We start from the raw sequence: 21,437 nt of genomic DNA on the forward strand, positions 1-21,437 counted from the left end.
ATGATACAAAATATGAGCTATTATTAATTATACAAATTAAGAATTTTCCTCTAAAATTAATATTAAATAAAAATTTAAAATTTCTGTTTAAATATTATACAGTTCTTAGTATTGTTGATGTCACACTGTGATTGCTTCTACATTTATGACATCTTTAGCTTTGGATTAGAAAACAGTTATTCAAAGCAGCAAAATCAGAGGAAATGTGAGAACTTCAGAAGTGCTTAGCAAGGAGAAATACTGCACAGAATAAAGATGGAGTTATTGACTTTTTTCCCAAGACAAAATTCTGTTGTAGGATAAGATCAGAGAAAATATCTCAATAATTTGTACAAACCTCACTAGTAATCTCTTTTAAAATATTTTCCTTAGTTTCTAACCACGTGCAATCTTCTGATATTGACAGGGGGTTAGAATTATTTCAAAATTAAATGAAATGATAGCACATCCTCTGACTTCTACCCACATTCATTTTATAAAATATTTATCTAGTGTTGACAAATTGAGATCGTCAAAGTCACTAGAGCCTTTTGGGACATTTATAACTGGTGAAACTAGAGACAAAAGGAAGAAGAACCTTTTGTGGTCATTCCTAAAATCTTTTACTAAAAAAAATTCTTTAGAGAGATCTTTTATCTTGCAAAACAATACCTTTTTTACAGTTTAATTGCTGTAACTACAAACAAAATAAAAAGCAAAAACCTATATAATAAAGACAATTTTATAAGCTACATTTGTGAGACTGACATGCAAATTATCTCTAGTTTATTGTGCTCTTTATTAATTTGTTTGGAAACTGATTTTTGTTCGTAAACTGTAGCTTAAAATTATGTAATAAACATTTGAGAGTTTTGTTCAGTTAGATAGATTTTTTTCCATTACTTTAGTAATGATTAAATTTTTCTTTCCCATTTCTATTTCAAAGATATTATCTTTACTATAGTGTTTTCCTTGAACAAATACAATATTTCCTTGAACAAAGGAAACACAAATTTTGTATTTCCTTGAACAAAGGAAATACAAATTTTGTATTTCCTTGAACAAAGGAAATACAAAATTTCCTTGAACAAATACAATATCTAATATTGGGAGATTTTCTGCCTATTGTGTCAATAAGATACTCCAAATAAGGACAGTTCCATGTGTTTCTTATTATTAGGGAGACAGCAGCCTCAAACAAGAGCTGTTTTTCCAGGATAACTGTTTTTATTGCCTCCTCTTCTCTTCTCTCTTCTTGCTGGGAAGAGGTGCTTTATGTTCTCCCTCTGCGGATTTGACAGAAAAAGGTATCTTCCAGGCCAACTACTGCTCAGAAAATGGCTTTCCTAAAAAATATACAGAACTAGCTCTTTCTCCATGTTTTTTTTCTTGTTTTTCCTTCAAAACTGTTCCCTTCTACCCCATTCATTTTCCTATGCTTAGAAATGAAAATGAACTTCACTACTTTTATATGTAAAAATAAGAAAAAATGTGAAAACTTTATATTTTTTCCTGCAGTAAAAAAATGCAGGAAACTTCACTAGGAGGGCATTTTACAAAAATTATATTAGCATTAAAAGTTTGGTTTAGTTTGTTGCATTCTAGGACCTGGCAGAGATGGGATTTCGGGGGGCACATGGCTACTGTGGCAGAAAGCAGGTCATGGAGGGTCAGTAATTGCATTCAAATCTGGAGGATCACTCTCAAGAGCAGTCCTTGTAAGGCCTATACCTTCTGATGGTAGGAATAAACAAATCCTGACTCAACAGCAATCAGCAATTTTGCCTGTCCAAATTAAATGAAAATAAAGTCCTTGAAGCTCAAATAACTCAAAAATACATTCTAAAGAGTTTGTTGATTGGCTTATTGTATTTATGGAAAGTGCATATTGTCATCTTTGTTCTACTAAGAGATTATAATATTTCAGATGGCCTTTACATGCACTTGTAGGTTTATTTTCTGTTTTTGTTTCAGTAGTCAGTTTTAATCGAGGGCTGAACTATGTCAATGAAGAAAATACATAACATCATCTGTCCTTCCATGCTAGCTCAGGGGTGCTCTCCTGGGGGATACCAGTTTCTTCAGAGCCCTTATAGAAGTGTCAATTTTGACTCCCTGGGCCTCCAGCAGTTAGCCATTCAAGGCCTGATATGTGACCACTCCCTTTCTCCCTGATGGTATCGATTTCTCCTCTTTGACAGACCTGCTAAGATGCCAACCAAATGTGTCGAGGTCACTCACTAATGTGAACTACACGTGCTTTTTCTGAAGTATTTTTTCATATAAGGATTGAATCTTGTTACAACCAATTTATTTATCACGCTGCAATATTATTTTAATTTTGCATCAAGATTAAGTTAATCAAAGGGAGTATTCCAAGGTTCTCTGTTCTGACAATAGTAATAGTTAATGTAATGTTCAACAGTCCACCAAAGGGTTTTAACTTACAATATCTTATAGAAGACAGCCTATCATCGTGATTTCCACCATATAATACAGAAAACATATTTTTAGGCGTAACACACCTAGAGTCACCTGGATAACAGGTCAGACAAGCAAGTTTTGATCACAGGCTGTCACTCTCCAGGGCTCAGGTACTTAACCTCAGTAACTTTCAAACAGTAAAATACTGCATATTTTAAGTGCTTCAGTTCTTGTCTGCTTAATAGAAGGATTATGTCTTAATAGAAGGCTCATTTTCCTTATCGATACCCACATTTTAAAAATTATGCAGAAGGGCTTCCCTGGTGGCGCAGTGGTTGAGAGTCCGCCTGCCGATGCAGGGGACATGGGTTCGTGCCCCGATCCGGGAAGATCCCACATGCCACAGAGCAGCTGGGCCGCTGAGCCTGCGCGTCCAGAGCCTGTGCTCCACAACGGGAGAGGCCACAACAGTGCGAGGCCCGCGTACCGCAAAAAAAAAAAAAAAAAATTATGCATAAGTGGGAATTATTTTCCTTTTTAGGTATGTAATGTAAAAAGAACTCAGGAAAGATATCCAAATTTGGCTTCAAGTGAGGCTTTAACCTCATTTTTTTCCCAAATTGCCAGCCTGTTGGTCCATCACCAAATTTTGAGCAATCCTGTCTTCTTCCTTTTTGATGCCTCCTCTACTGTGCACTAACTTCTTACGTATACTATTTCCAGAAATTTTTCAAGAAATCTCCAAGATCAGCTTATCTTTGTGCTGTATATTAAAATGACTTCAGATTGACTTGTCTTAGATGTATCAGCGATTTCATGAGTTAACTGATACTGAACTTCTCTTGTTCACAATACAAATGTAATAAATGGAATAAAGGTATTTTAATTGAAAAAGATTATATTAATTATGAGGGATGTACCCTTAAATTTACTGTTCCATGAAGTTACTACTTCTTTTATGTTATGGGTACAAGTTATTAGATTTTTTTAAATGATTATTACTTTAATATTTTAAAGGTTGTGTAAAAGAAAATGCAAAGTTGATTTATCTACCATGTATGAAAAAAACTGACTTTTCAACTTTTGTTTTCTCTGATCCAAAAGATGAACCACTGCGCAACACTGGCCCCCATCTGCCTGTCTCTGAACGATTCAGAAACACTACCTCCACCTGGGGAGATCAAGCAATTGACAGCTTGTGCCACATGGCAGTTTTTTTTGTTGTTGTTTATAGCACTTTATTTTCAGGTATAAACATGTTTTTGATTTTTAAAAACTCCCTTCAGGGCTTCCCTGGTGGCACAGTAGTTGAGAGTCCTCCTGCCAACGCAGGGGACACAGGTTCATGCCCCGGTCCGGGAAGATCCCACATGCCGCGGAGCGGCTGGGCCCGTGAGCCGTGGCCGCTGAGCCTGCGCGTCCGGAGCCTGTACTCCACAATGGGAGAGGCCACAACAGTGAGAGGGCTGCGTACCGCAAAAAAAATAAAAATAAAAAAACTCCCTTCAAAACATGTTCAGAAACAAGTTTTACATTAAACAAAGTTTATGCCATGTCTTAAGAAAAATATGCTTATAATTTGACAAAATGGGTTGAAAACACTGTCAAAAATCTCACTCCGGGGGCGAAAGGGGTAAGACACATCTACAAAATATTTTTTTTAATGTTACAAAAGAACTTATTTACAAAACAGAAATAGACCCACAGACATAGAAAACAAACTTATGGTTACCAAAGAGGAAAGGAGGGAGATAAATTAGGAGTTTGGGATTGACATATACACAGTACTATATATAAAATAGATAACTAACAAGGACCTACTGTACAGCACAGGGATCTATACTCAATATTTTGTAATAACCTATAAGGGAAGAGAATCTGGAAAAGAATAAATATATTTATAGATGTATACATCTATACATCTGAATCACTTTGCTGTATGCCTGAAACTAACACAGCATTGTGAATCAACTGTACTTCCATTTAAAAAATAAATAAAAAATAAAATACCACATATCAGTGATTGAAATTGTTCTCAATTGATAGAAGGATTTGGAAAGAGCTGTCAACTTTAGGATATTGAGTCTTCCAATCCATTAATACAGTATGCTCCTCTACTTATTCAGATTTTCTTTAACATTGTTCATAAAGTTTCATAATTTTCACCTTAAAGGTGTTTTATACCTTTTAATTTATTCCTATTTGTATTTTTATTGGCACTATTGTAAATACTATTCTTTTAAAAAATTTACTTCCTAACTGGTACTATTGTATAGAATTATAGTTGATTTTACATTGATTTTTGTACCTAGCAAACTTGCTAAATTCCCTATAATTCTCTATATATTCTTTTGCATTTTCAACAGAGCGAATCTTATCATCAGAGAATAATAAAAGTTTATTTCTTCCTTTCAATCCTTATAAATTAAAAATTATTCTCACCTTACTATATTGGTTAGGGTTTCCAGGAAAATGTTGAATAGAAGGAGTGATTATAGCTATACACATGGCAGTTTTTGTTCAGCACTACAAAAGACTTCTGTCTTTTTCAAATCCCAGTGTCCATAAGAAACTGTGGAAGGTTTTTTGTGTACTTACTACAACCCACTCAGGGATGTATGGGATATTGTGCAGAAGGTAAGAAAACATGTTTAATACACATGAACTGCTAGTGATGGAACTCTGTGTGTTGGTGTGTTTGTGCCATCCTCTGGATGGGATGTATGGAGCTAATGCAAATCTCAGTAAGAGATTTGGTTTGCTATTATTGCTAAAATGAGGCTAAATTTCTGGTTTAAATTGGCCAGATTTGTTCAGGGTTCTTTGCCAAGATGTTCAAATCCTCAAAACTATCTGTTAATGTGAAAGTATCAACAGTTAATATCAGCAGTGATAATGTATAGTGATACCATTTATCTACTAATAACACTCAATAAGAAGGACACTTCTCCTTTGTTGTATTCTTCCTCAAAGTCATAATCCCAGTCTAATCATGATCAAATTCATATAAACGCAAACTGAGAAACATTCTACAAAATACGTGAATAGTACTATTCAAAAGTGTCAAAATCATGGAAAACCATGAAAGAGTAAGAAATTGTCAAATATTGGAGAGGACTAAGGAAACACGAGTAATACATTATGAAGATATCCTGGATTGGATAACTGAAACAGAAAAGAACATTCATGGAAAACTGATAAAAACTGAACAGAGTCTTCAGTTTATTTAAGAGTAGAGTCCTACAGTCAATTTCTTAGGTTTTTTTTTGGGTTTTTTTGGTTTTCTTTTTTTGCGGTACACAGGCCCCCCACTGTCGTAGCCCCTCCCGTTGTGGAGCACAGGCTCCGGCCGCGCAGGCTCAGCGGCCATGGCTCACGGGCCCAGCCGCTCCACGGCATGTGGGATCTTCCCGGACCGGGGCACGAACCCGTGTCCCCTGCATCGGCAGGCGGACTCTCAACCACTGCGCCACCAGTGAAGCCCCAAAATTGATCAAACTTTTAATAATTGTGTTGCTTTTATTAATGAATGGAGGTAAGAAATAACTTATTTTCGTTTGTTATTATATTAATATTTGACTTAACATGAGTGGTGGGTGACTCAACGCTCTGCTTTTTTTGCAACACGTTACTGAGAAAAAATTGTTCTTGTCCAAATTACTATTCTTTTCTGTTTTCCATCTGGAAGGATTTTACCAGGAAAAAGCATGTTTGACACAATGCCAGTTTCTCTGCCATCACCTAGAAAACAATCCTATTGTAGCTGCTCAATGGACACTACTTCATTGTATCCATCCTCTAATCATCTGGAAAGTGTTTCTTAATCAGAGATTGTTTCAGCTTGCAAAGACCCCAAACATGTCAAATTCGCTTCCTTGATAAGAGCTAGATGTCACCTCTGAATATATTAATTCAGAAGCTCCTGTCAGAGGAATAAACAAGCATACATCTCGAGAAAAAAATAATTTGGATTTCTTTCCTCAAGAAAAAAAGCATGTGAATCTAACCAGTCTGGACTTAAATTTACAAAAACATCCTGGGAATGAAAAACAAGATGCGTCAAAAACTTTGGACAAGGGGAGACGTACACAGGACCAGGGTAATCACAGCCAAGAAATAAGGTGGGATCGACAAAACAGATGGAAACAGCAAAACTTCAGTGAGTTTCTTCCTTTGTTTGCTTTTCAAAGTCTCAGCCAAAGTGACCTAGAAGAGTTTACTTACTTTTTCCCTGAGGACCATACTGAGGATGTCCACCAAGAGTTTGTCCCCACGTGGCCCACACCATCTGGCCACACCGAATACAGCACATCGGCACTATGTCAGCACACTCTTGCCAACTCCAGCATAGGAATGCACTGTCTTGCCTTTCTTGGCAAGAGACTAGACAGTGTGATAGAGATGTGTTTTAAGGATGTTCTCCTAAAAGATGATCTTAGCTGGGCAGAAGCAGGTGTGGCCCTTTTAGAAAATGAATGTGAAAAGAGGATTTTGGAAGAGGGGAAATATAACAGAGAAGAATACATCAAGTCAATTAAAGACATTCTCTTGTCATTAAAATGCCCCAATTTATGCAGTGGCCATGGGCAGTGTATGGAATAGGGGTGTGCATGCTCCCCAGGCTTTAGTTCCTATGATTGCAGTGATTCACACGGTAAGTAAATACACTCCAACTTTGATCTTGTGTATGTTATTTAATTATGAAACCTTCTTTGTTCTTTTTTACCTTCAGTATCCTAACAGGCTTTATTCAGATTATATATGGAAAAGAACCCAAATTATATTAATCAATATGTTAATAATATTCCAAAACAGTCTCATCTTAGAATAAAAGCTGAAGTACTTATAATGGCCTATAAGACATCATGTGATCAGGCACACAATATCTCTTGAGACTCATCCCCTACTACTATCACCCTCACTCATTCCACTCCACCCACTTTGGTTTCTGTGCTGTTCCTTACAATGCCAGTTCTCTTGACCTCAGGGCCTTTGCACATAGCTGATCCCTCTACTTGCAGAGGATAATCATTCTTCTAGAACTCAAATTTAGTATTTTTGAAGCACTGTTTATATTTTGCTAATTTTACTAATATGCTTAATTTTTTTCTCTAACCTATCTAAATGGTACAAATTATTTTGTCCCAATATATTAGAGAAAGACATTTCAAAAAGTCAATTTGATTCTCTTAACTATTAAACCAGTAACTCCTGATTTTGCTTCTACCACCACCAATCTGCCCTTTTCTATCTCAGTAAATGCAAACTTCATTCCTCTTAATTGTTCACATTAAAAACTTGTAGTCACTGACTTTTCTTTTTATATCAAGTCTCATATTTGATCCATTAGCAGCAAATCCAGCTCTAGCTTCAAAGAATTTCATATCTTTCCCTGCTATCAGCTTAGTCCAAGCCACTATTCTCTCTCCCTGGATTATTATAGATTCTCTCAAAGTTTATTCTCCATGCAGCAGCTAAAGTGATTCCTTTGAAATGTAAGTCAGATCGTATTACTCCCCTGCTTAAATCCTTCTGTTAGCTCTTCATCTCCTTCAGCATAAAATTGGCAGGCCCTACTATGGCCTAGAAGATTCTATTTATGTGAAGACTATTCTACATATAGTCTGAGACTCCTCTCTCACTGAATTCATCTACCATTGTCTCCATAGGTCATTACTTTCCAGAGTTCTCTAGTGGTTGCTTTGCTGTTCCTCAAAAAAAGCCAAGCCTGCTTCTACATCAGAACATTTGCACTTACTGCTCCCTCTCACTGGCACATTCTACCACATATCTTCATGACTGACTTCCTTCTCTTCTCTATTCAAATATCATATTATCATAGAATCCTTCCAACATCATTCTAAATAAAGTAGTTTTTCTCACACAACCCCATGGCCTTTATCTCCCTTAATATAGTTTATATGCTTTTTCCCCATTACCTCAAAAACACTTACATGATACACTTTATTTTCTCATTGGTTTATTTTTTTGTCCTCCCATATTAGAATGTAAGTTACATGAAGGCAGGGACTATTTTGTTCATTACTGTATCTCCAATATTTGGAATAACACCAGAAAAATAGATGTTGCTCAGTAAACATTTGTTGAATATATGAAAGAATAATACGTGTTTTTTAAATTTTTCGTAAATATTTTAGGGTTCTGAATACATGTAACAGGATTTTTATATCCTATTGCTATTAAAGTTATATTCACTTGGATTTTGCCACTACTTAGACAAAGGACTCAATTGTTTTTATACTGCATTTATCTATTTTGACCACCAGATCTTGCTCATAATGAATGATCTTACCAAGACCAGAACCACAGAAATAACCATATGAAGGTCAGTTAACTCTGACTGATAAAAGAATTTTTTTCTCCTATGACTGAGAAGTACACCTAAGATTATGGTAGCATGTAGGATAGCAATAATACACAAAAATATCAACAATACTGGGACAACAGCATGCACAAATTTTGGTAATTCTTTTCTAAAACAAATTAAGAATTTAAAGAAAAAATTTTAATACATCACATTGCTAAGTACACTATATTATTACAAAAGCACTTTTTCTATAACCTATCTCTATGACATAAAGCAAAATCGTAAAACCAAAACATAGGCCATGGTAGAAGTAATTTGTTAGTACTCATACTTATTTGGTATCAAATATTATTAAAAAACTAATTAAACCTGTATAGTTAGGCACTGGTAGTATCTGTAATGCTATTTCTATTGAGTTGAATAGTAGGTAACACTTCTTTTAATACCAGATCACTCTTAACATGTACTAGTTTAATTAATGTACTAAATATTATTGGGGGTAGACTTTAAAATATTAGTTTATATATGCTTTTAATTTTGGCCTTGAAAAATAATTAGTTTTTTTCTGGAATTAAAGCAAATATGTCCTATATTTTCCAAAGACAAGGTTCCTGAAATTATAGAACTTGAGAATGCTGGATTGTGTAATATTCAAAAATATAACTGTATGATGGTGAGAGTTTTTGGTCAAGGCTTCAAAGAATCACCTTCAATTAAATGTGAAGTTACTAAACTGAAGGTATGTTAATTAAAATGTTGAAAACAATTAAGTTTATGAGTTATTCAGATTAATTTTCTTAGAGTAATTTGGAGTATCAATTAGCAACATAATCCCAAAGGATGTCATATCCTCAGAGAGCTGAACAGGAAAATTATTAAGTTGCTTAACCTTAAATCTTCCCTATTTGCCAACTCTATTAAACTGTTTTATATAATTTTTATTGAGGTATTGACTCACTATTTAAGCCATAATCAGAAATTAAAATAATATCAAACTTGATATATAAGCTTCTGTATTTACTGAAATGTAAAAACACAAAGAACGGAGGTCATTTTTATCTAAGACTCTGCATGAATTATAGGATTTAGAGATAGGAACAATTCCCTTTTACAAACCAGAAAGTTCGGACAAATTGTGCTCATCCTTTATATTTCCTTTACTATGGATTTCATATGGGAGAATTACCAAAAAAAAAAATAGTGTTTTTCTTTCTTGAGACCACCAAAGACAGACATGATCACTCAGTTTGAACAATGGTGTATCAAATTACACCTTTTTTTTTTAACATCTTTATTGGAGTATAATTGCTTTACAATGGTGTGTTAGTTTCTGCCTTATAACAAAGTGAATCAGCTATACATATACATATATCCCCATATCTCTTCCCTCTTGCGTCTCCCTCCCACCCTCCCTACCCCACGCCTCTAGGTGGTCACATAGCACAGAGCTGATCTCCCTGTGCTATGCAGCTGCTTCCCACTAGCTATCGGTTTTACATTTGGTAGTGTATATATGTCCATGCCACTCTCTCACTTTGTCACAGCTTACCCTTCCCCCTCCCCGTGTCCTCAAGTCCATTCTCTAGTAGGTCTGCGTCTTTATTCCCGTCCTGCTCCTAGGTTCTTCATGAACATTTTAAAAAATTTTTAGATTCCATATATATGTGTTAGCATACGGTATTTTTCTCTTTCTGACTTACTTCATTCTGTATGACAGACTCTAGGTCCGTCCACCTCACTACAAATAACTCAATTTCATTTCTTTTTATTGCTGAGTAATGTTCCATTGTATATATGTGCCACATCTTCTTTATCCATTCATCTGTTGATAGACACTTAGGTTGCTTCCATGTCCTGGCTATTGTAAATAGAGCTGCAATGAACATTGTGTACACCTTATTTTTGATGATTATTTATATGGTCTTCCTTTTCTTTATTTAAGTGGAATTTTATTTTAAGGAAAGCACTTTGAATTTAGAAAGTACTTATTACATGGATAAGATAAAAACTTAAAACAGAAAATCATATTTTGGCATTCTTTTTACCTTTTCTCTAAATTGATTCTGAGATTGAGAATTTAAGAAGGAAATAACTTTTGTTTGTGTCTTTATCAAATAGTTATACACAAGAACTATGTTTATTTCCTGATTTTATGAGCAGAGCCTTTCTAAATGAGCCATGAAATATTCTAACCCCAATGAAATAAGACACATAATAGAAAATGTAATATATATGTATTATTTCATTCACTTCAAAGTCGCTCAAGAGAGTTGTCATTACATTGTTCTTGGCAGAATAAACCATATGACATCACACTATAATTAAGCAATTTGACAAGAGAGAATTTTATAGGTTTATATTTTCTTGGAAAGTACATTTTATTCTTACTTTCAGATATATATTTTCCTGTGATATTTTTTCTCATACTACTTCCCTCCTCCAAATAGCTTATCAATAAAGAGTACACTCTGGAATTCATTAACATTATACAGCACTATAGAAAGGAAGAAAATATATTCACTAGCCAAAACAATCTTACATAGATTAACTATTTTCTTTCTCACCCCGTTTAGAATGTTTATGTATTTTATTTGTAATACAATTAGGTTTATTTTTTAATATTTATATTCCATTTTGAATTTCCTTCACACTCTGGTTGATTTTAGTTATATACTTATTTGGAAGGTATGTGAAATATTATCATGGTTCTAACACTTGATGCCATACAACAGGTATACAACACAGAGAAATGTCACTATCTTATCCCTACCTCCCTCTTCCCATTACCCCTTCTTTCCATCCTGTTCCCATCCATCCCCTGAAGGTATCCACTCTCATTATTTTCTAGTTTTTCCTTACTGTGTTTCTTTTGCACAAAGGAGAAAGTAAATTCCTTCTTTTTTTATATGAATACTAGCACATTATGTATGTTCTTTTCTACTTTTGCAGTAATAATTTTAGACAAGTTTTTAGCCAGAGAGCCAACCACCCAATCATTTCCTTCATTCTCCCCCCAAAGCTGCTAGGACTTTACAGAATCCAACTTTTAAACAACTTACTTACAGGATTAAATCCAAGTTGTTATCCTAGATGACATGATCCAGCTCTTGTCTGTTTTTGGAGGCTTGAACTTCCTGCATGTGCTCTGGGAAAATCCCATGCTATTTCATGCATCGCTGTCTTTTCACATGGTGTTCACTCCAACCTTGCTAACTGCACTCACTCTGTTTCTGCTCCCAGTGTCCAAATGGCAGTCTCCTTTTTTACTTTCAAGAGAAGTGCTGTCTTCTTTTTCAAAGCTTTGTGACTGTGCTGGTTAGACTTAGTGGCTTCTTTCTCTCTCATTACACCTTATTTGAATCTTGGTTATAGCAATAAGAAAATGTTTTATTGTTTGTCTTTTTCTCTGTGATCTCTTTTCATCAGAGTATCCTCAGTACCTATAGATATTCCCAAAATATTGGTGAATGGAAAAGAAATAGAACCCTGTTTATTCCTCATTTGGGGTAGGCTCTCCACACAGAGGGGTGGAAATAACCCCTAAATTCCCAGTCATTGCCTGGATTCTTGTTTCTACACACAAAACCAAGAGACCCTGTATCCATCTAAGTGTCGACATCATGACGACCCTGAGACATTGCTGTCATTCCCCTCTGCTAGAAGGGAACCACTGATACATCTGCTAGACCAGACTGTATACACTCCCTTAAATATGGAGATTTGTTCTGGGGCTCACTCTTTCAGCAACGTAGTTTCTACTAGCCACAGACTAGTGTATTCTTGCCTTCCATTCTTTTTCCTGCTGACCTACAATATTGAAGCATCAGCACACTTACTATTTCTGAGCCACTGAAAGAATTACACAGTCATAAATTTTTTAAAAATCTGAATCTAAATTTTGGTAATAAGATACATCTTTTTAGTTTTCTGTGAACACTATCCTTGCTTTTCTTCTTTAGTTTTCCAGAACACTATCCTTGCTTTTCTTCTTTAGACAACAATGCATTTCAATACTGAAAAATAGTAGTCAAAGTTTAAATATGATATGCCATTGAGTTATTAAATAGGGTGAACTGGTTAGAATTTATTTAGTTTAAGTACATAGATTCAATTGAACTAGCTTGAGCAAAAATGATATTTATTATGAGGATAATGCATTTTTCACAGAATCAGGATAGAGTATGACTGCTGAATTCTCAGGAAAAAAAGCTTAAACTTGGGACTTGAACACCACGAAGCCTCAGTTTGTCTGCATTTGTGTGTGTGTGTGCGTATGTGTGTGTATCTGTCTGTCACAGTTCTGCTTTTCTCTGTTTGTGGGCTTCATTTTTCCCTTTCACTAGATATTAACTTTCTCCACATAGTGAAAAACGTGGCCATCAACAGCTCCATAACTTTTTTTTAAATAAATTGACTTATTTTATTTCTTTATTTTTGTCTGTGTTGGGTCTTTGTTGCTGTGCATGGCTTTCTCTAGTTGCCACGAGTGGGGACTACTCTTCATCGCGGTATGTGGGCTTCTCGTTGTGGTGGCTTCTCTTGTTGCGGAGTACGGGCTCTAGGTGCGTGGGCTTCAGTAGTTGTGGCACGCAGACTCAGTAGTGGTGGCTCGCGGGCTCTAGGGCACAGGCTCAGTAGTTGTGGCGCGTGGCCTTCGTTGCTTCGCGGCATGAGGGATCTTCCCGGAGCAGGGCTCGAACCTGTGTCCCCTGCACTGGCAGGCGGATTCTTAACCACTGTGCCACCAGGGAAGCCCTGCTTACATATACTCTTAAATTTTTGCTCATTTCTATAGTTTGGCAATATTCTGTGTCTATATTGTATTTTGCAGGTTCCTAAACATTTCTATCTATATTTGGTAGGTAGAAATATATTTAAATGTATTACTATTTAAATATAGTATAGAATAATAAATTTGCCATGGGAAATATAAAAATTATCATTTAAAAATTTAATGATAATTCATTAATTTAAAAATATCATAAGAGTTGAAATCAAATGAAATGTTAGAATATTTGTTAACTCATTAATTATTCCAAAATGTCTGATTCCAGAAACCCCAAATAAGTATATGATTGACAATTTTAACTTCCCAAGGCTTTTAAAAAACTCATACCAATATTTTCTTTAATTAAAATAGATATAAATATTAAATAAGTAAATGTGCAGTTACTGAGATGATATTTTCCTTGAAGACATCTATTTTAACATAATAATAGAACTAGGCAGGACATTTACATTTTCTAATTTTCTTCAGTATATCTAAAATAAAAATTTTCATTATTTGGGGCTATTTTGCTACAGACTACCTTTGAAAGAATTCAGATGTTGATTTCTTCATGGATTTTACTATAATAGGGGTTACCATCATTAATGACTGTCAGTATATTCATTCAAATAAGTTGTTAAACATTTCAAAGAGCAACACCTCATCTCAAAAATTTTTACTGAAGAAAGACTGACTTTCCTAGCACACTGTAAAATTTTTATGGATTTTTACAGCCAATTCAATAACTGGACTGAATTGTTGTCCTTAAGCTAAGCAGGCAACCATTCTAATAACTTCTTAAAGAATCATTGAGTTTTTTAACAAAGTACAAATTACTGCTATAATATGATAATTTTTGCCTTAAAATATTAATGGCCTTCTTAAGTCTTATTTATAGGGAAAAGCTTTTAAACTTGAAGGGTCTTGCTTAATGTTAAATAGAATCTAATTAATAACCTTATGTTTAATTATATAGTAAATTTTTAAAACAGTACACTTCTCTCCTCTTTATATATGACAGCTTTGGGGGAGTTACCAGGACATACATAAAGAGTAAAAGAAATGAATCTTTGATTTGACATGTAATGTTTTTCAAATTAAATAATCTGAATTCTCAATCTATATTTTATTTAGGCAAAAACTGCCAGGAAGATGTTGATGAGTGTGAATCCAGGCCTTGCTTTTCAGGAGTAGAGTGCCTCAATACCTTTGGTTCTTATCATTGTGTTCATGTCCAAAAGCATTTTACAGTGATGGAAAAATATGTCATGGTAAAAGTCCCTATTTTCTGGCATGAAATGTTTTTGTTTCTGTTTTTGCTGCATTTAATTAATTCAGGTCACTTAGTTCCATTCTCTCTTGTACTCATGAATTCATTCAGGGTAATGCACTAAGCTAGATGCAGAGGATGCAGAAATATATAAGATATGTCCTCTGACCTAATAGGTTTGAGTATAGTAGCAGGAAATATGACATGTAATCACATAGTTCAATATGATGTTCTGTGTCTTTCGATAGAAGTGTCTAGAGAGAATAGTAGGAATAGTACCTTGAGGGACAAGGAAAAGTTTTTAAAAGGAAGTATCACTACAGCTGAATCTGATGTATCTGATCAAGAAAGAGAGAGACATTCTAGGCAGAAGAAACAGCGTGAGCAAAGGTACAGAGGCATGTAACATCACCTTGGGCACTGAGAAGGATTCAGTGTGCTTGGAATAGAGAAGGTAAGGGGACTGCTACAAGAGTAGCAGGGGTATCCAGTGGACAGATCACTGACAAACTATGAGAAACATGATAAGGTTTACATCTGAGAAAGTCTACTTAAGAGCAGTGTAGAGGATGGACCACTTGCAGGTAAGGAACTGTACAAGTGTGAAGGTGGGAAGAAGAGTTAAGACAATATTACATAGGAAAGGCATGAAGATATTCCGACCAAAGATGAGGATGAAAAAGACACTAAAGAAGAAAGTTGAGTCTGTTTCCGCAGACTCACAGACATAAAAAACAAACTTGTGGTTACCATAGGGGAGAGGGAAGTTGGGAGGGACAAATGTGGGGTATGGGATTATAGATACAAACTACTATATGTAAAGCAGACAAGGAACAAGGTATACTGTGTGACACAGGGAATCATAACGATTTTCTTTTAATAATCTATAATGGAGTATAATCTGCAAAAATACTGAATCACTATGCTATACACTTGAAACTAACACAATACTGTAAATTAACTATACTTCAAAAAAAAGAAAGCAAGTTGACAGTACTTGGTCAGCGATTGGGATCAGCACAGTGAGGGAGAGAGCTACAGTGCTTGGTTTAGGCAAATTGAGTGGGTAGAATTGACATTCATATTGCTAAGGACTGAATCATGTCCTCCCAAAATTCATACATTGAATCTTAAACCCCCAATATGACTGTATTTGGAGTAAGGAAGTAGTTAATGGTAAATGAGGTCATAAGGGAGAAGCTCTGATCCAACAGGGTTGGTGTCCTTCTAAGAGGAGACACCAGAGAACTTAATCTCTTTCTCTCTCTGCCAGGTGAGGACACAAGGAAAATGCAGCTGTCTGGGACGCAGGAAGAAAGCTCTCTCACCAGGGACCAAATGGGCCTGCACCTTGATCTTGGACTTCCCACCCTCCAAAATGGTTAGAAAATAAATTCCTGTTGTTTAAACCACCTACTCTGATATTTTGTAATGGCAGCTTGAGCTGACTAAGACACACATGAAATATGAGGAAGAAGAAATAGTTTCGGAGAGGAAAGATAATGTTCAGTTTGGAAACACAGACACTGAGGTGACTATGGAATAGCCAAGTGGAGCTCAGGAAGGGGGATAACGTTAAAGATATAATTCTTAGGGTCACCAGTCAGGGGTGAAACTTCCCAGGGAGAGCACTTAGAATTAGAGAAAAGAGGAAAAACATTGGTGGATATCAACCAAAGACAAAAGTACATTATAAAAAGTTAATGTCAAAGAAAAGTAAATTATAAAAAGTCAGTATCTTTGGGGACCTTCCTGGCAGTCCAGTGGCTAAGACTAAGTGCTCCCAATGCAGGGGGCCTGGATTCGATCCCTGGTCAGGGATCCTGCATGCATGCCACAATAAATATCCCACATGCTGCAACTAAAAAGATCCCGCATGCCGCAATGAAGATCCCGCATGCCACAACAAAGACCCGGCACAGATAAATAAATAAATAAATAAATAAAAAGTCAGTATCTTTGGTATTATTAAGCAAACAAGGCGTATTTTGATGAAAAATATATATTAATTACATGATATCACCTTGTGCTTCAAATTGCAGTGGACCTGTCTAGCACGGGAGATACAGATTTGAAGAGCACACTGCAGGATGGTGAGAGAAATTCCCTACTAGTTCAGCTACTCACATCAATATCCAGTCCCAAATACTGAACCTTCCACTCTGCACACTAAAGTGATCTAACATCCGTCTTTTCCAAACAGTGGCCCATTTTCTCAATAAGACCTTTATCAAGTGGAATTTAAGACAAAAGCACATTGAACCAAATTCCATTACACGTGACTAGTAAGTTTCTTAACCCTATCAGAGGCATTTGTGTATTTTAGGAAGATGCTTGTTAAGACAAAGTAATTTTTTATTGTTGGTTACTTTGTTTTATGGCAGGCACCAGAGTCAATGACTATAAAATAAAGTGCAGTTCTTATTCTTGAAGTTCCTAACTAGTGTAGTAAAGAGACACATAAGTGTGAAGGACAAAGTTCTGTGAATGAACACAGATGGGTGACATTGATTGAGTGGGTGAGTGTGACTCTAGGAACATCCATTAGTTAGCTCAGGCTGCCGTAACAGAACACCACAGACTGGGTCACTTAAACAGCAGAAACTGGTTGTGTCACAGTTCTGGAAACTGGAAGCTTGAGATTAAGTTGCCAGCAACATTGGTTTCTGGCCTCTCTCCTTGGTTTGCAGATGGCTGCTCTCTCACTGTACCCTCACATGTACACTCTTCATGTGCTTTCTCCTCTTATAAGGACGGACGTCATTCCTATAGAATTAGTGCCCCACTCTCATGACTTCATTTAACCTTAATAACCTCCTTTAAAGTATCTCTAAATACAGTCACATTTAGGGTTAGGGCTTCAACAGAGAAATTTTGGGGAACACAATTCAGTCCCTAACAGAAGCATCTGCTGAAGATGTGACATTTAAGCTAGTTCTCTGATCTAATTTGCAAGGAGTTCAATCCAAGTGACATTTTTATTTTATGTTCTTATTCACAGAGCTTTAGTTTTATAACAGTTTAATTCTGATCTGTTTTTCATGTATATATTTACAGTTGAAACACAGTTTTTAAATAAATTTACTACACATACTGTGGTTCTCACAAGGTCTGACAACAGTGTAACTAAGGAAGAGGATGGTAAAAATGCCCATCAGGGGCTTCCCTGGTGGCGCAGTGGTTGAGAGTCCGCCTGCTGATGCAGGGGACAGGGTTTGTGTCCCGGTCCGGGAAGATCCCACATTCTGCGGAGCGGCTAGGCCCGTGAGCCATGGCCACTGAGCCTGCGCGTCCAGAGCCTGTGCTCCGCAATGGGAGAGGCCACAACAGTGAGAGGCCCGCGTACCGCAAAAAAAAAAAAAAAAAAAAAAATATATATATATGTATATATATATGCCAATCAGAGGGAGAGGAATGTTAAGCCAACAAATGGAAATGCCTCTAGTAAGTAATGGTCTTAGTTAAACTCTAATGACAAGTAATACCTCTCATTTGTTTTCCAGAAGATTACCGTATTTACTCGTCAGGAATTTTTATTTTCAAAAAGTTCACCTAAGATTACATAATGCAGTTTACAAATTATTCTTTTTCTTGCTAATCTTTTGAATCCTCTGGCTTATATTCTAGAAAAGTGATTCATGTTGTGTAATGAACAAATTATATCATTAATTAAGGTGATTTCAGAGAAGCTTATGGTTGGAAGTGACCATTTCAAACTTACATTCTATAAATCCCTGGTCATTCATCATCTACTCAAACTCTAAACGTATGAGAGGCTCATTATTTCATAAGGCCTTTTCTTCTTCATAGTGTTTTCTTTATAACTCTTTGTTTTATTCAATAATACTCTATTACTGTCTTCATAACTGTCTTCCACGTTTCTCATTACCTTTCTTTATGCCTTTGCATACTGTAATATCAGCTGTTTATCTTGCAAGATATCATTGCATTTGTTCATTTTGCAAGGTGCTATTACTGCAATATAGGAAAGCTATCTTGATTGTAATGTTATTCATGCATCTGGTTGCCTTACTAAATACTCTTATTTACACTATTTTTTATAGTTGATTCTCTTCTTAATTTTATAGGTAAAACATAATATTTTTTGCAAATACTGAGTTTGTCTCCCACATACTTTCTTATAGTAACTAAGATTGTCTGTATTTATAATGTGCCAGCATTAGGAAAATATTTTTAATATATTATTTCATTGGATCCTCATAATAGATAGCTATATATAGTAACTCTTCTTATTTCCATTTTACAGATGAGTAAACAGAGGCGTCTATGGGTTAAGCAATCTGTTCAGATTTACAGAGTTTGTAAATTACAGAGGCAAGACTTGAACCTGAGCAATCTAATGGACCTGTCCCAGTTCTCAAACTTAGGCTGTGATTGTAGTGGCTGGGACCTTCAGTTCAAAGTGTGTAGGGATTGGAATAGCTTTGTTTCTTAATGGTTTCAATGGGAATTCTTCTCATGTTTCACCAGTGAATATGATATCACTGTAGGTTTCTGCTAGAATTTTCCTTTCACTGATTGCTTTCTCAGAATTCTCTTTAGTTTTAAGTCATGAGTGGGTTTTACATTTTATTAAATGCTTTTTCAGATCAATTATTACTTGCTACAATTTCTGTTAATGTTCCCATGGATTAACTTTCTCAGAATGTTTTTAACAAAAAAAATTGATGTATCAAATTATTTTTTAACATTATTTTATATTATTTTCTTCACTAATATCTTGATATAATTATGTTAGTTGAGATACAAGTCTATTTTATCCTGATGTGATAATATATAACTACACTGCTGCACTTGATCTGATTTAAATGAAATACTAGTATTTCATTTTAAATTTTTATGTATTTTCATAAATAATATTGGCTATAAGATTATGCCACCCTGACAAAATGTTTATGTTTCATCTCTTTGTGTGTGTTGCAACAGTTCTATAAAATATTCTTTCCTTGAAATTTGGTTAATTTTTTTCCATTAGATCAGCTGTCCTGGCATCATTTTAGGAGGTTATTTTAGATTATTTTTCTATATCTTTCAAAGTAATTTTTCTATCATCTACTCTATCTCTTCTTCAGTCAACTTAATCATTTAGATTTTGCAAAAAAAATCATTTATCTCATTGGGATTTCAAATTCTTAGTTTAAAATTATATGTAGTATTCTTATATAATTTAAAATTCTTTTCATATATATACTTTTTTCTGTTTTCTCATCTTCAAAGTAGTTTAGTTATATCTTTCCATTGTTTTTTTCCCAACTTGCCAAGGGTTATCTATTTAATTGTTTTTTTCAAATAATCATTGAAATTTGCCTTTCTGTTAATTATCTGTAACTTTTCTTTGACTCTTTGTTGATTTGTAAGAGTACTTTACATATTCTGGCCACTGATCCTTTACATAATGTGTACTTGAAATTATCTTTTTTATCTCTATTGCTTGCCTTATCTATGTTGTCTTTTTATGCAGAAATATTAAGATTTTACGTAGTCAATATACTCCTTAATATTCTGTGTTATCTTGTATATCCAAATAGATTATTGAAGTTCCTAGTAGGCAGGAACCATGTGATAACTTCTTATTGCTGCATGAATCTTAGTATACTGTTTATATAAGTAACAGACATTAAATGAAGGAATGAATTACCTAATGTTAAATACTGTGGGTAGAGCAGAGCATTAACAGATGTTATTGACTAACATTTCTTTTTCTTTTTTGGTTGTTTAGACATAAATTTGCAACAACTATCAACAGAACATTCACTAATTGATGCAAGCTCTATCCACAGTTCTGCAACTATGAAAAAGTTCTTGGATACAATCGACATCTCACAATTCTCATTAAAATCAGTCACAACTCGAATGAATCATTCAAAGAAGGCTATTTCCCATCAAATATCAGATTTTGAACATGTGGATCATACCCCCAGTACAAACCTCAGTCTGGAGGAGTTGGAAGTTCCTACAAACAACCGTAGTTCTTTAAGCATTAACCTGAATAGTTCCCATGGTGAAGTAAAGGATGTTATCCAGGGCCCCATCCAAACAGAGGCAGGAGGATATAATTCTCAAACTAACAGGTCTCCCCAAGGTTACACACAGTATTAGGATGGGTTTGCATCATCATTTACTAGAGCCATCACTATTTTGCCAGAAAAGCCTGGATTGACCAAAATATTAAGTTGTGCTGAATCCCCTTGCTTTCTTGGTGTTTCCTGTGTGCCAATCAAAGATGGTCACTTCCAATGTGGATGCTGCCCCTTTGGATATTACGCAGATGGTATCAAATGCAGAGGTAGTATGAAAACTCTTCAAAACTTACAAAGAAAAGAAAACTATCCAGTTCACGTTTAAGTACTTAAGAAGATATGCTCTTCTATTGATTAATTTTTGTTTACTCTATTTAGTTCACTAATTTCTATTCATTTTATTTATTATTTGTGCATATTCTCTTCACATTTAAAAAAAATAATATTGATGTTTCTTAATTTTTTCATAAAGTTAATATTAAATAGCATTATAACTATATAATACATTATAAATATATGTATTAAGTACCCACTGTGTTCTAGGGCCTTTGGAAAAAATTTTGTATCAATTATGTCATATAATCCACAAGGACCCCATATACTGGGTATTATTTTTCCCATTATACA

The 21,437-nt window shown here is 35.0% G+C and overlaps 1 protein-coding gene across 1 annotated transcript in view; it reads left to right on the forward strand.

Moving 5' to 3' along the window:
• Positions 1-1,787: 1,787 nt before the first annotated feature.
• Positions 1,788-21,437, forward strand: part of VWDE (von Willebrand factor D and EGF domains) — a 34,119-nt gene continuing 14,469 nt past the window's right edge. Inside the window, 5 exon segments of the mRNA XM_073810161.1 lie at positions 1,788-2,211; positions 3,508-3,608; positions 4,910-5,040; positions 6,040-6,283; positions 6,285-7,057. Coding sequence (XP_073666262.1) covers positions 1,981-2,211; positions 3,508-3,608; positions 4,910-5,040; positions 6,040-6,283; positions 6,285-7,057 — 1,480 coding nt within the window. The 5' untranslated portion in view covers positions 1,788-1,980.

The sequence above is a fragment of the Tursiops truncatus genome, chromosome 9 (genome assembly GCF_011762595.2).
Source record: "Tursiops truncatus isolate mTurTru1 chromosome 9, mTurTru1.mat.Y, whole genome shotgun sequence".
Lineage (NCBI taxonomy): Eukaryota > Metazoa > Chordata > Mammalia > Artiodactyla > Delphinidae > Tursiops > Tursiops truncatus.